This window comes from Petromyzon marinus, chromosome 8, assembly GCF_048934315.1.
Source record: "Petromyzon marinus isolate PM22_M1 ecotype Great Lakes invasive population chromosome 8, UKy_Petmar_22M1.pri1.0, whole genome shotgun sequence".
Classification (NCBI taxonomy): domain Eukaryota; kingdom Metazoa; phylum Chordata; class Hyperoartia; order Petromyzontiformes; family Petromyzontidae; genus Petromyzon; species Petromyzon marinus.
Genome location: NC_133674.1, coordinates 10,333,158 through 10,348,681, shown reverse-complemented (window position 1 = coordinate 10,348,681; position 15,524 = coordinate 10,333,158). Strand labels below are relative to the sequence as shown.

The window sequence follows — 15,524 nt, the reverse complement described above, 5'->3', positions numbered from 1 at the left end:
AGAAAAAACGCACAAACGAAAATAAAATGTAAATAACCAAATGAAATGAAACATTCGGAGTAAAAACGGGCTCCCTTTGCCGGCGCTTGCCGAGACAAATCGGCGCTGCGAGCGCGGCCGGCGCTGGCGGTGACTAAGACGTACGAGGGCCTTCAGTCGGCGCGTCAAAACACGTCACGTATCCCTCATAACCACTCCCTGAACTTCAACTCAAATTTACAGCAATCCAAAGCAGAAGTGATATGCACTCAGCCATTTTAATAACCTATTAAGTTATGACTTCAATTTCATTTTACGTCCGTTTTCTCTGGGGAGCGCACGGCTATCTTGGCCAGAGACAGAAATTTAAAACAAGATAAATAGCACTATTAATGGGGAGAGGGGAGCGGCGGTGGGCGGGCGGGGGGGGGGGGCGGAGGTGGCGCGAGGGGGCGGAGGGGGGGGGGTAGCCCCCTCTCTCTCGTTCGTTCTCTCCACCCGCCCCCCGCGCTCTCTCCGGCACGCGACCGCCCCTCCACACACCCCGCCCCCCACCGCAAGCCACCGTCGCTGCCGCCGCCACCGCCGCCCCGCGGAAAATGAGGAGTTATTTTTGCCCGCGCTCGCACGTAATTAGCTCTTTACGCGCGCGCCGGCGGTCAGAAAGCGGGCGCGTTCCCGAAAATTAAAAAATTGTCAGTAAGTGAGATTTAACGCCGCGTCATTTATCTTGATTTCCCCGCCGCTCGCGACAAGAAGGGTACGCGAGCGGAGGCGGGCCTGCGCTTCCCATCTGCCCGCGCGACAGCCCAAAGACGGGCCGACTAAAGCCAGATTTATGTGCCCCCCCCCTCCCTCCCCGCAATTTTTTTTTCTTTTTCACAGCGTGCTGTTCGGGCGGCCGAATACGATTACTCGACCGACGGAGTTCGCGGCGCGCACGGCGGCGGAGGGGTCTAGCGGATGATTAGTATCCGAACGCTCGTGCTCGTAAAACAAAAAAAACGTTAGCCGGCGGACGCGGAGCCGGCGACGGAGTCGCGGAGTCGGCCGGTCCCGCGGCATGAAGACGGTCGTCTTCTTTATTTTTAATCGGTTGGGGTAACGGTCCGCGTTTGGGGGGAGTCGCGCATCACAAGCAATGCGCGACTGCAGCACGATCGGGGTACCCGAAGAGAGAGGAAGGTTCGAAAGCCAATGACCTTTTGAACCGGTGACAGTCACAGAGATGTGTGGCAGAATATGCGCACGGAGATCGGTGGGGGTCATCTCGACATCCAAAGCATGCTGGGACATTTTTTTGTTTCTATATAAAAAAATGTTAAGCCAACAACCATAGCATTGCCAAAAAGCGGGTAGCTATTTTACTGACCTTGGAGGGATGATGAGCTGATATATGTAGCTCTTACATATAGAGAACGGCGCGACAGTCAAAATCAAAGTGGAATTTTCTCCCCACCCAATGTGCAACCTGATGGGTGGTGGTCATTTCAACCGGTGGCCCTGGACCAGTGGTATACATTCCACATTCCGAAGACAAGGGCAGGTCCATCCATTGGATAGGCAAATGCAAAGAACATCCAGTATATTTTTCACACCTCCGATCAGCACGCTTTGTTACATATGGTGCGAAATAAGTTCAACATACATACGCACATTTATTCTACTTTAAGTGTATAATCAGATCGATGACTAAAATTTCCCAAAGTGATACCAAGAATACCACTGCAACTTGCAAACGATGGCATCACCGGCGTGGGTCAACGTGAGGACAGCAGCAGGCAACGGGTTAACGTACGGACCAGGGCGACCCCTTTCAAACTTTAGCGCGCGCGCACACACACAATCAGGCACCTAGCTCCGCTCACTCACAAGCACCCTGAAACAAACCATGGTCCACCTTCTCCTTTCACAGGGGATTATTCCCAGAGCCTGCCGAGCCCCCTTCAAGGCCACCCCGGCACACACACTAGACCTCACGAGAGCAGCCAGGGGCGGGGGTGGGGGGTGCAAATAAACGCCCAGCTCAAACCACAACACGGAATGCGCAGCAATCGGCCCCCCGGCCGCCCACCTCTCCCCCCCCCCCTTTGAAGATGGAAAACTCCTCTTCCAACAGGTGAGCTTCACCGCAGGTTCACACCCTCACGGCGGCACCACTCCACATTCCTGCCTCGCCCGAGTGTTGGGGGGCGGGGGGGGAGGGTAGGAAGTTAGAAGCCACTCGAGCGCTGAGTGAACGCCGGTCCTGAGAGCTTCTGCTGCCCAGCGACTGAGAGGCGGTTGGGGAAAATAACGCGGACACTGCAATGGTGGAAACGTCTGCCCTTGGGCCGGAGTGGTTGGCGGATCGTGCAGAGATGGCCATGCCGTAGGAGGTAGGCATGGAAAGCAGGTGACTGGTCTGTCGATGTATTTCTGAGCGCTACCTGGCTTGCTGGGATTTCAGCACAGCGTCCCAACCGCTGCGACCCAGACACAAGTATAGACACACACGGGCGCAGCGCAAAGATCAACCGTACAGCCCCCCTACACTGCCGAGGCAGGTTCCGTGAGAGGCACCGATTGAGGTTGGGCACGCTTAAGTTTGGGTGGTGGTGTGGTCGACACCACGCTCAGCCACCTTTCGCTTCTCAGTGCTGATGTTTACACATCATATCAGGTACTCAAACCCAGGACAAGTTCTGATGCCACTTTCCACTGTTGTTAGCCAGGGGCAGGAATCGATATCAGGTCGCTAGGACCTCCAAGATAATAGCGCAGCGTGCAAACCACTGTGCCACCGCTACCTGCCAACTGACAAAACTCAAACGGGCACTCTCTCAACTCACACACACACACACACCACGGACTCGCAAACGCTCACACAAACCCGCGCAAAAAATTCTCCATTCTCACACGCACGCCCACTCGGCACGTGCACGCGACGACGACTTTTCGCACAGCTCCAGCAACTGCCCTCGAGCGCGAGAGGCCGTCAATTACGCGAGAGCCAGCGAGAGAGCCTCTTGAGCCGCGGGGCAGAGTGCTGCCGATGGAGGCCCCCGGAGCAAAGGGGACACCCCCCCCCCCCCGCCCCCCACTGGGCACACACGCCAGGCATAACGGCGGCCCTCTCCAGCGCCCGACACCTGTGCTTGCACAAGCCGACGCGCCCGGGCCCTACGGGCCCGCACGGCCGCTACCGTCGCCCTCGAACGCACTCCTCTCCTCTCTCGAGTGGGCGCCGCTCACGCGCGCGTCCTCATTCACAGCGAGCGTGTTGACGCGCGCCAACACGCGCGTGTGGATTTAAATTCGCCTGGCGGCGGCACTCGACGCGCGCCGAGCGCCGGCGATCGCTTTAATCCCGAGGCGAGCCGAGCGAGCGCGGAGATTTTGGAGATCAAACGAGGTGACAAAGCTAAACACCTCTCTTTTGCTCGTTTGTTTCGCCGTGCATTTACTATTATTACTACTACTGCTGCTGCTGCTGCTCGCGAGTTCTCTCCTCCTCGTGCCGTCGGCGTCGCAGCACAAAGCGACGGGGGCCGTTTGCTTTTTTTCTTTCTCTCGTTCCTAAAGCCACTTCACTCGCGGCAACCACCTCAACCACGGGACTGGGCAACAACCTCAACCACGGGACTGGGTAACCACCTCAACCACGAGATTGGTCAACAACCTCAACCACGGGACTGGGCAACAACCTCAACCACGGGACTGGGCAACCACCTCAACCACGGGACTGGGCAACCACCTCAACCACGGGACTGGGTAACCACCTCAACCACGAGATTGGTCAACAACCTCAACCACGGGACTGGGCAACAACCTCAACCACGGGACTGGGCAACCACCTCAACCACGGGACTGGGTAACCACCTCAACCACGAGACTGGGCAACAACCTCAACCACGAGATTGGGTAACAACCTCAACCACGAGACTGGGCAACAACCTCAACCACGGGACTGGGTAACAACCTCAACCACGAGACTGGGTAACCACCTCAACCACGAGACTGGGCAACCACCTCAACCACGGGACTGGGTAACAACCTCAACCACGAGACTGGGCAACAACCTCAACCACGGGACTGGGTAACCACCTCAACCACGTGACTGGGTAACAACCTCAACCACGAGACTGGGCAACAACCTCAACCACGAGATTGGGTAACAACCTCAACCACGGGACTGGGTAACAACCTCAACCAGGGGATTGGGCAACCACCTCAACCACGTGACTGGGTAACAACCTCAACCACGGGATTGGGCAACCACCTCAAACACGGGATTGGGCAACCACCTCAACTACGGGATTGGGCAACCACCTCAACCACGGGACTGGGCAACCACCTCAACCACGTGACTGGGTAACAACCTCAACCACGGGATTGGGCAACCACCTCAAACACGGGATTGGGCAACCACCTCAACTACAGGATTGGGCAACCACCTCAACCACGGGACTGGGTAACAACCTCAACCACGTGACTGGGTAACAACCTCAACCACGAGACTGGGCAACAACCTCAACCACGAGACTGGGCAACCACCTCAACCACGGGACTGGGTAACCACCTCAACCACGAGACTGGGTAACAACCTCAACCACGAGACTGGGCAACAACCTCAACCACGAGACTGGGCAACCACCTCAACCACGGGACTGGGTAACCACCTCAACCACGAGACTGGGTAACCACCTTAACCACGAGACTGGGTAACAACCTCAACCACGGGACTGGGTAACAACCTCAACCACGAGACTGGGCAACAACCTCAACCACGTGACTGGGTAACAACCTCAACCACGAGACTGGGTAACCACCTCAACCACGAGACTGGGTAACAACCTCAACCACGGGATTGGGCAACCACCTCAACCACGGGATTGGGCAACCACCTCAACCACGGGATTGGGCAACCACCTCAACCACGGGACTGGGCAACCACCTCAACCACGGGATTGCTGCGCATTCATGGTGAGAGTGGTAGAGTGATGACGATTCTTTGAAGATATTGGATATTTAAGCAACAAAATACAAGACTCGGTTCAAAATCGTCGTCATCCCTCCAGCATCGGTAAAATCGAAGTCACTTTGTGGGCGGTCAACAATGGTTGCTTTAAGTCCGCCCCAATGAAGAAACGTGGAATTTCCACCACCGACTGCGGGCTGTCCCACAGTGATAAATAGAAAAGTTGGACACCACGAGGCAAAGTTAGAAACCGGCGCTCCCACGATGGGGCACAAGTCAGTCGGGACACCGGTACGCAAGGTGGGCAGCGCGCGTGCATCGATTCATCAACGTGAATCCTGCCCTCACAACAGATGCGTTCAATCGTGCATGTAAGAATGGATTGTTTATGGTTTAAGCAAATATTTAATGGTTATATTTAAGCTCACGGACCAATCGAGAGAGAGCTATACGAGGCGGACGATGCAATCAACACGGCACGAACGAGAGAAAAAAAAGCTGCCGATGCTCGGGTAGAATCGTAGCAGAGGGGGTGCGACCCCTACTCCCTTCCACACCTCCTGTGCCCAAAAAGCAAGGCTTTCTGACAAAGCCCCCAGTCAACGTCAGGTCAGTGGGAGGTTGCTCATTTTCATATGCTAACCTCATTGTCTGTAACCCCCTTCCCGCAGCCGTCCGTTTTGTCGACTCCTGTCCCCTGTTCAAGTCCAGGCTCAAAACCGTTCCATTTTTGGTTCTGCCTATGTCTGACGCTTCCACGCTTGATAAAATGAACACGCCTTGGACAGCTTCTGGAGATGCGGTCACATTCAGACGCGACATAAATCCACAGTGTAACCTAGAGGAGCCACGTTTTTACTTCTCTCTTTTGCCTCGCTCTCCGTGTCCACGGCATTCATCAAGATCAGCATGAAGCCGGTGACGGCCAAATCAAAATCACGGGCCGACATCCGCGTGCCACTCGCCCCGCACGTCGCAAAGCGGGAGCCGCAAGCCAATAAAACGGCGACCTTGCGGCTCACCTAACTCCGTCTCTCATGGCCGTCCGTCTTAATTACCGCGGGGGCTACCGCCATCTCCACACTGGGCAGAGGCCAAAGGACGCTCGTGACGGAAGGCCACGCGGCACATCGCAGGATGTTTCATTCGCCGAGCAACACTGGTGGCGTATCTCAGTCACAGAGACGAGTCGGAGTATAAGGCTGTTAATAAATAGATAATAGTCAGGAAAAAAGTCCGTCTCTTCAAAAAAAATATACAGGGCTCAATTTTGGTCCATCTGCCACTCGGCTTTCCAGGCTAATATCATTCAGCAGCACTGTTCCACGGATGACCGTGGACCAGTTTCAGCCGAAGTCAAAACCCGAATGTTGGTCATAATGCGCACCAAACCATCGATCCACCACACACACCCTGCCACTCCCTCGACGCGACGGCACCCGAGCCGGCGTCAACCGCGCTGTAAGTGAGGCCCCCCACCCCCCCGCCCTCGGGCACGCCTAGTAGGGAACAACCAAAGCACCGGCGTGTCCACACGTGCACCGCCGTGCAAACACAGCGAGGACTCTGGCATAGCCATGGCCCAGCTTGGGCCCGGTTTGCGCCAGAGGAACGGTGGCGGCGGCGGTGGCGGCGGTGGGAACGAGGCGGGATCGTCGGGGCGACACGGCGCAACGTGACGCCGCGGCCCTTGTCTGCCCAGCAGCGCGGGGCACGCGCGAGATTCTCTCTGCGGCTGCCGTGTTTGTTTACGTCCTTGGCTGATTTGTTTCGTCCCCCCCCCCCCCCCCCCCCCCGTGTGTGCGGTCCGCTTCTCCCATCGCTCGCCACCGCCGTTGTCGTTGTTGCTGCAGAGGACAACAGAGCCCCCACCCACCCACCCACCGCCTCCACATCTCTCCCTCTCACTCTCCCCGCGCTGTCGCTAATTAGGCGTGCAGTGATAATGCGACGTGGCCGTGTCGGCCGAAAATGAGGTCTGCATGCTCCGGTGCTGAAGTGGGGGGGGTGGACTGGGAGGGGTGGTGGTGGTGGTGGTACTGGAGGCTGGAGGTGGAGGAGTCAGTGTGGTGTGCACAGCAGGGTCGATAGTGACGAGTGTGCAAGTATAGTTTCATGCGTACTATCCACCCCTACATCACCCACCACCCTCCCTCCACACCCCCTCCCCCCGCACCACTTGACACCGAGGTAAGGTCAGCCAGCGGGCGGTAAAACGCACGCCCCGACAGACGCGAGTAAACACAGGGAACAATTCGCACGCGGTTATTAACACGGTGATTAGCGGCGATTTGAAGATGCCGGTTTTTTGTTGAAGGTGGTCGAGGAAAGAACGTTTCCCAAGTTCGATAGCCGATCGTCCTACACAAACGAGGGTGTGCGGCAAAGCACTTGACAGCTGTCAGCTTGTGGTGAATGTTCCACATTTATGTGGAAGGGCCTTGTCTCCCTAAGGGACAGCCACCGATTCTGACAAAAAGGGGCACTCATATTTTCAACCTAGGAATCCCTGGACTGGAACTGAGACTCGAAACCTTTCTATCCATGATTCGAGCACTCAAGCCACCTCTCCACGTAACCCGCTTCTGGATGACTTGCCCACAAGTAGAGTCTAACGCAATTAGGCTTCCAACTCCCTATGCAAAAAATCCCCCCCAGTGAAAGAGAGGTAACTCGAAGGGACATTGAATCAAATCGAGTCCCATTGACTTTAACGATCGGCAGCTCAATGCAAGTGGGGGAAATGGACGTGCATTTGACAGCCAAGTGGAATTCATCAGTCAGCATTGAGGGCAGGGGCGTGGTATTGATCAGAATTGCTCACAATCAACTTCAATGATCTGAAATCGATGGCAAATGCATTCACACCCAAACTGACCGTGACTGCCTTCAGAGTCAATTCATTAGCGAGACATCTGCGTCCTCTATTCGTCCAGGTGAGAGCTCACGGAGGTTAATTATCCCTTCTGCGGGGCAGAACCGAGTGTTTGAGATTTCAGTGAAATAGTCTGCGCGTGCGTTTGTGTGCATGCACGTAGCAAGTCAGGGTTAAAACCTATCTGCTCAAACAGCTGTCCGGGTGTCGCTTAACTATTTTTTACATGCCCCGAAACAACTGGAAATTCCATTATCCAGATAAAAATCACTTTTAACCTTCCGCAAAGTTGCACATTATGTTATCAACCCCAGAGGCATGACACGAATACCTAACAATATACCTAAACCCTATGACAATGTAAGAACTGTCAATATAAATAATCATCACTGGCATGAGACAAATAAAACTGGGCAAAAAAAATCACTTTCAAAACACCAACCTGACCACCAGGCTGGCCAGCCCATTACGTCGAGTCCACTCAGTGGAACGCAAGAACGCGGTGACATTTGCGTTCAGTTTCTCCGAGGCTCCGGCTTTTAACAGCCAAACCCTGTGAATCCGAGAGGCGTTTCACTCATTAACATTCTGCCTCCGTGGGCCTTGGTCATTAAACGTTGGAGAGTCCTAAAGAGGAGCCTTCTGACCCATGGCGCGCATCGTGACAACGTCGCAATGGACTCTCGGTGGCACCGTCGCCGTGTCTGTCGCCACAAATTGATTTTCGGGTCAAAAGGCCACGGGGGCTGGGAAGCTGACAAGCGGAGCCGAGCTGCGGTGGCAAATGCACGTTTGTGTTGGGTTTCTTAGGGGTAATGTTGCTTGAGAGAGAGACGGCCCCTGTCAGCGTATTGTATAGAGACCTCATCAGATAGCTGCCTGTAGATAATTATTGTCAAAAGAGTCCATCATAGATCAGTCTGTCTATTATTATTATTATTGTATACACACCCCTTCGGAGACCAGTTCATCATTCTCTTGCCTAAAGACCTCATCTTAAACCGGTCTGTTATCATGGTCCTCTAGAGACACCCATCAGAAACAGATCTCTCAGTCTTTTGTCCAAATACCTATCGTCAAATGTCGAGGAACCTCATCAGAATCCAGTTTGTAATGCAATTGTAGAGGGGCCCCATCAGAGACTGGTCAGTCAGTCTATTGTCTAGGGGGCCCCATCAGAGACTGGTCAGTCAGTCCATTGTCTAGGGGCCCCATCAGAGACAGGTCAGTCAGTCTATTGTCTAGGGGCCCCATCAGACTGGTCAATCAGTATGTTGTCTAGCGGGCCCCATTAGAGATAGGTCAGTCTATTGTCTAGCGGGCCCCATTAGAGATAGGGCAGTCTATTGTCTAGGGGCCCCATTAGAGATAGGTCAGTCTATTGTCAAGGGGGCCCCATCGGACACCGGTCTGTCTGTCTACAGCCCAGAGACCCCTTTTTAGAGGTGTCCAGGTGGCAGAGGATTCACCACTAAGAGGCGAGGTTTCAGCCACCTGAAATTATCTTATCAAGTTCATGGTCTCAGGCTAATTACTAATGACTGCAGAAAAAAACATTTAAATTCGGTTTGCCACTTAATTGGATAAATGTCAGATATTAGGAATAACAAATTGTGGTTTCAATTGCAAAGTGACAAACACCGACTGCAGGAACTGTAACAAGGTGTGCTACACCACGTAGGTTTCCACGGTGGTGCCGTAGAGTTCTCCGATGTGTTTTCAGGCTGTGTGGCACGTTGTTTCGGCATGGGATGACGCAAGTTATTTAACTACGTTGCTTGAATTCAGTTCCTGAAGAAGTTCGCAGGACATGGGAATAAAACGTCAGATACCGTGCCGAAAATAAATAAAAACACACGGGGTAAAATCTAAAACACATCGGAGATATTTAAAGTTTTGCTTTGTGAATAAATAGGTAAAATTGATCAGACTCGGAAATAGCTATTTCAAGTTACATTCCAGTGGTATTCTCGGATGCTATGTGAAGTTCCACCATTCAATCTGAAGTTATCAATGAAAGGTTCCGTGTCTAGTGACAGCAGGAGGCCAATTGAAACATACATGGCAAAACCAGCAATTATATTTTTAAGTTTGCCAAGCAAACCAGGTGCTTGGGAGCAAAACATGCAGCAGGCATCAACTGGTCAGTGTGAACATCACGGATCATTGAATATCGAATCTTATGCTCATGATATACAATGAGGGAAAAAAGTATTTGATCCCCTGCTGATTATGTACGTTTGCCCACTGACAAAGAAATGATCAGTCTATAATTTTAATGCTAGGTTTATTTGAACAGTAAGAGACAGAATAACAACAAAATCCAGAAAAACGCATGTCAAAAATGTTATGAATTGATTTGCATTTCAATGAGGGCAATAAGTATTTGACCCCTTTGCAAAACATGACTTAGTACTTGGTGGCAAAACCCTTGTTGGCAATCACAGAGGTCAGACGTTTCTTATAGTTGGCCACCAGGTTTGCACACATCTCAGGAGGGATTTTGTCCAACTCCTCTTTGCAGATCTTCTCCAAGTCATTAAGGTTTCGAGGCTGACGTTTGGCAACTCGAACCTTCAGCTCCCTCCACAGATTTTCTATGGGATTAAGGTCTGGAGACTGGCTAGGCCACTCCAGGACCTTAATGTGCTTCTTCTTGAGCCACTCCTTTGTTGCCTTGGCCGTGTGTTTTGGGTCATTGTCATGCTGGAATACCCATCCACGACCCATTTTCAATGCCCTGGCTGAGGGAAGGAGGTTCTCACCCAAGATTTGACGGTACATGGCCCTGTCCATCGTCCCTTTGATGCGGTGAAGTTGTCCTGTCCCCTTAGCAGAAAAACACCCCCAAAGCATAATGTTTCCACCTCCATGTTTGACGGTGGGGATGGTGTTCTTGGGGTCATAGGCAGCATTCCTCCTCCGCCAAACACAGCGAGTTGAGTTGATGCCAAAGAGCTCCATTTTGGTCTCATCTGACCACAACACTTTCACCCAGTTGTCCTCTTAACCATTCAGATGTTCATTGGCAAACTTCAGATGGGCATGTATATGTGCTTTCTTGAGCAGGGGGACCTTGCAGGCGCTGCAGGATTTCAGTCCTTCACGGCGTAGTGTGTTACCAATTGTTTTCTTGGTGACTATGGTCCCAGCTGCCTTGAGATCATTGACAAGATCCTCCCGTGTAGTTCTGGGTTGATTCCTCACCGTTCTCATGATCATTGCAACTACACGAGGTGAGATTTTGCATGGTGCCCCAGGCCGAGGGAGATTGACAGTTCTTGTGTTTCTTCCATTTGCGAATAATCGCACCAACTGTTGTCACCTTCTCACCAAGCTGCTTCGCAATGGTCTTGTAGCCCATTCCAGCCTTGTGTAGGTCTACAATCTTGTCCCTGACATCCTTGGAGAGCTCTTTGGTCTTGGCCATGGTGGAGAGTTTGGAATCTGATTGATTGATTGCTTCTGTGGACAGGTGTCTTTTATACAGGTAACAAGCTGAGATTAGGAGCACTCCCTTTAAGAGTGTGCTCCTAATCTCAGCACGTTACCTGTATAAAAGACACTTGGGAGCCAGAAATCTTTCTGATTGAGAGGGGGTCAAATACTTATTTCCCTCATTAAAATGCAAATCAATTTATAACATTTTTAACATGCGTTTTTCTGGATATTTTTTGTTGTTAGTCTGTCTCTCACTGTTCAAATAAACCTACCATTAAAATTATAGACTGATTATTTATTTGTCAGTGGGCAAACGTACAAAATCAGCAGGGGACCAAATACTTTTTTCCCTCACTGTAAGCCTCACAACCGTTAGATTCCACGTTCACGACGCTGTAACGAAAGAGACTGCCACTTTGAAAAAAGCGCTGTATCCAATCGCCCTAAGCACTATCACCCCCAATTCTAGGTTCCCTCGAATTTAATTTCATTAACCAGGTGAGAACTTATGGGACCAGGATGAGTGTAATTTGCAATATTGACCTCGGTCACCAAAATGACGAAAGTAACAACAAAAATGAAGTAAAGCAATGAGGCAAATAGAAATCAGCACAAATACAAGTGTCACGTGAAATCGAAAATATTGCACAAACACGAATCAACATTAAAATAATACATTCCCTGTAGCCTAAATCACCTGGAAAATTAAATTTAGACTAATCATAGTGCAATTAAAATGAAGTTGCAGATCCATTTAACAGATATCGGGTGACGACATAACCACGCTTGCAATTGCAAGCGTGGTTATGTCGTCGATGATGACGCACATCAACAACCATTACCCCGTCCGCCCGCCTGCACCACAAAACCAATCTCCAATTGGAGATGACGGTGTTCTTCAATTCAACACTAGTGCCATTGTGAGATCTCCCATTCGCGTCACTCACCTTCCGAGCTGAACTCTCTGCCCTGCCGTCCATCGCCCTTCAAGTTGATCATGATCTCCTCGGGCTTCTCCAGTGCGTCGCGCTTCCCTCTGCCCTTGTCGCCCAGCAGCATCCAGCTCCGCACCGACGAGCTACCGTCGTCGTCGTCGTCGCCGCTGTCTTTGTCGTCGCTGCTGTCGTCGAGGGTCTGCGCGTGCGACGTGTCGGAGCCTTCTGTCTCGAGCGTGATGGTCTCGCGCACCCTGCCGTGAGTGCCGCCCCGTGTCGCCTTCCAGCCGCCCGCCACCACTACGTGCGGAGTCGCGCGCTTGGCGCGCCTCACCGCCGTCGCCTCCTTCGCTCGGCCGCTCGCCCGGATGCTACTCACGGGCATCACCGGAGCCGGCGAGTCGTCAGACGAGATGACGATGACTTCGGGTTTCAGCGGGCGAGGAGTCGAGCTGACGATGGCAGCGGCAGCATTGCCAGAGGCACCTGCAGTTTTGTCTGCGGCGGTGTCTGCGGCTGCGACATCCGTGCCTGATGGGAGCTGCTGGCTGTAGTGCACCTGGCTGTAAAGCTGGAACTCCACCTCGCTGTCAACGCACGAGTCGGACTCCGAGTCCACCTCGCCGTACAGCTCATCCTCGTACGCCTCCACGTCCGACAGTCCCTCGAACATCATGGCTCCACGTGGTGGTGCTGGTGTCGAATGGTGCTGGTAGATGTGTTTTTTTTTGTTGGTGTTGCTTAGTGAGGACTTGAGTGAAGACGAGTAACAAAAAATGTCTCGATTCAGACAGCTTCACAGCATCACTGGGGAAAAATTAGAAATGCACAAGCACTGAATGGTTAGAACAGAGGGGGAAGGGTTCAGTGAGCCAGCAATAAGTGGCATCAATGATTATATTTATATTACAATACTTAATTTACCAGGAAAAATCTCACTAAGCCTCTTGATTTTCAAGAGTGTTAATTTCCTCGTCTTAATAGGTACATGTGTACAGAGCCATAGGGGGGTACGGGGCCCGGGGCAAATCACACCACGTGGGCTCGCCGACGCCAGTAAACATCTGACACCGTGACGTCGAAGCGCGGAGCCCCACAAAAGCATGGGGCCAATCGGGGCAACTGCCCCGATTGGCCGTACCCTAGGGACGTCTCTGCGATGTGCACGTACATCTGTGAAGTCAATGTTAACATTTCCCCCGCCACTGACGTTTGCCAGAAATCACACAAATACAAACACACACGGTGCATTTACAGACTTAGTAGTACAGTTATGAACGTATAATTCCTGACCAAATATTAAAGTCAAACTCAAAGAGTCTGCTTCCTCAAATGTAAATTACATGGTGCTGCTCATCTCCATTGGTGGCCCAAAGCAGTGGGACAAATTCCAGCTTCCTATGGCAAGCGATCTCTCAATTGGACAAGCACCGCCAGTGAGTGACTACCCACAAGACTCTCATTTTGTCAAAACAGGACGGGTGATAAATGACCAGCGCTGACCCCCCCAATTTGAACCTACAACCTTTACAGATTGTGTCAAGCTCTCTAACCACAGCGCCAACAAACCGGCCATTAACCCCAACAAATAAACAGGGAGCACAACTCAAACTTTTTTAGATTTCGAGTATTTAATTTTAAATTAATGCATACCTATCAACCCCTTATCAATGCCTATCTTATTACAGACAATTTCAGACCTTATTGGTCACCTTATAAATCTCAACGTTCTAGATTTAAAGCTTTCGTGACTGCAAGGATCCATACTCTTTGGTTCTATTCGGTAAAGTTACCTACGTGACTTTACCGAATAGAACCAAAGAGTATCTCAACGTTCATCCTACAAAGTCCCATCTCCAGGGTGAACCACAAACAAGAGACACAATGTTGATGTATTTGTTTTGCCCGTATTGAAACGGCTGTACGCCATATAGACCCGAAAACTCCATTTCCCTGTACAAGAATACGGGGTAAAAAACGCATGGGTTTGACAGCTGTGTTAATGCACAGCAACCGTTCGTATGCATTTATTGTGGAGTGCGAGATATTATTTCTACAGTCAGGCCAATGTTACGCCCCATCTCTTAAATCCAGCTAAGGTGCAACAACAATCCGCAGTGAGAAACTTCCCTCTGATTGTAACAATAATAATATGCATCTATTTATAAGGCGCCTTGAGTAACTATCTTTGAGCGAATGCCTCCTCCCCTTCCACGCCATCAGAGCAAGTGGGAATTCTCAGCAGTGGATGTGGGGAGGTCACTCACAGCTGTGCGTGCAGCGAGACTGCGCGCGTGTGTTTTGAGCATAGACTGACGTCGCATTCAGAGTTCTATGCATTTATATTTTACCTAACCGGGGACATTTCGGTAACAAACGCATAGAATTTCGATTTGAAGCTTTCGTGACTGCAGGGATTCATAGAAGGGAAATAATGAAATAAATTCCCTTCTACGTGACTTTACCGAACGAATATGAATCCCTGCAGTCACGAAAACTTTAAATCGAAATCCTATGCAATTGTTACCGAAACGTCCCCGGTTAGGTAATTCGTGGTTCTTGAATAAGCACTCGGTTGCAGTTGAGTAATTATATCACGGTCTTGGCCGTTGTTTTAAAATACTCTTCACTTCTTTCCAAAGGCATTGTGCTCTGATATTGGGAAACATCACTTTTAGAAAAAAAATGTGCAACCTTAATAGGTTCTCACCAGGGTTAAATAAAGTATACACTATATATTTATTTTATTATTACACGCTTTTTTATTAACTGTCTGTTGTTGTATCCTCAAATCTTGTATCTCGATTTTTACCCACTTCCCAATGTGGTATCGACTGCAAACTTAGTATACTTATGTCACACTAATGACAATACTATATTCTATAATTAAAATAAATATTTTAAAACATTTTGTTTATGTTCTGTTTCGGCTTGGGTTTAATTGTCCACGCTCAACTCACGATGGCTGTAAATCACCAGGGCCCCTTACGTTATGGCAAGCTTCAGGGCCACTTCGTGGAGTTCTTCCATTACTAGTACGGTACATTTCATTAAAGCGTGTTTTAAAAAAAAGTTTTAGTTAAATACATGTATTACTTATAATGGCCCAAGTCTCCACACAGTATTGCCGTTTCCGTATCCCCGTGTCTCCCGATAGCCGTGTCCACGTGTCTCAGTGTACCGGTGTCTTCTCCATGATCAAACCAGTCTCTGTCCCTGTGTCTCGGTCCCCACTGTGTCCCCAGTGTCCTTGCGTTTCGTGTCTCTCTCCACGTGTCTGTGCCGGTGTCTGTCTCGAGTGTATCCACGTATCTCTATCTCCACATCTCTGTCC

At 51.0% G+C, this 15,524-nt stretch overlaps 1 protein-coding gene across 2 annotated transcripts in view; it reads right to left on the bottom strand.

Moving 5' to 3' along the window:
* ZCCHC7 (zinc finger CCHC-type containing 7) overlaps window positions 1-15,524 on the bottom strand; it is a 214,516-nt gene that overhangs the window by 197,366 nt on the left and 1,626 nt on the right. For both annotated transcript variants that reach the window (XM_032949698.2, XM_032949699.2), the window contains exon 2: window positions 12,203-12,997. In XM_032949698.2, coding sequence (XP_032805589.2) covers window positions 12,203-12,866 — 664 coding nt within the window. In that variant the 5' untranslated portion in view covers window positions 12,867-12,997. The remainder of the gene's footprint in view (window positions 1-12,202; window positions 12,998-15,524) is intronic.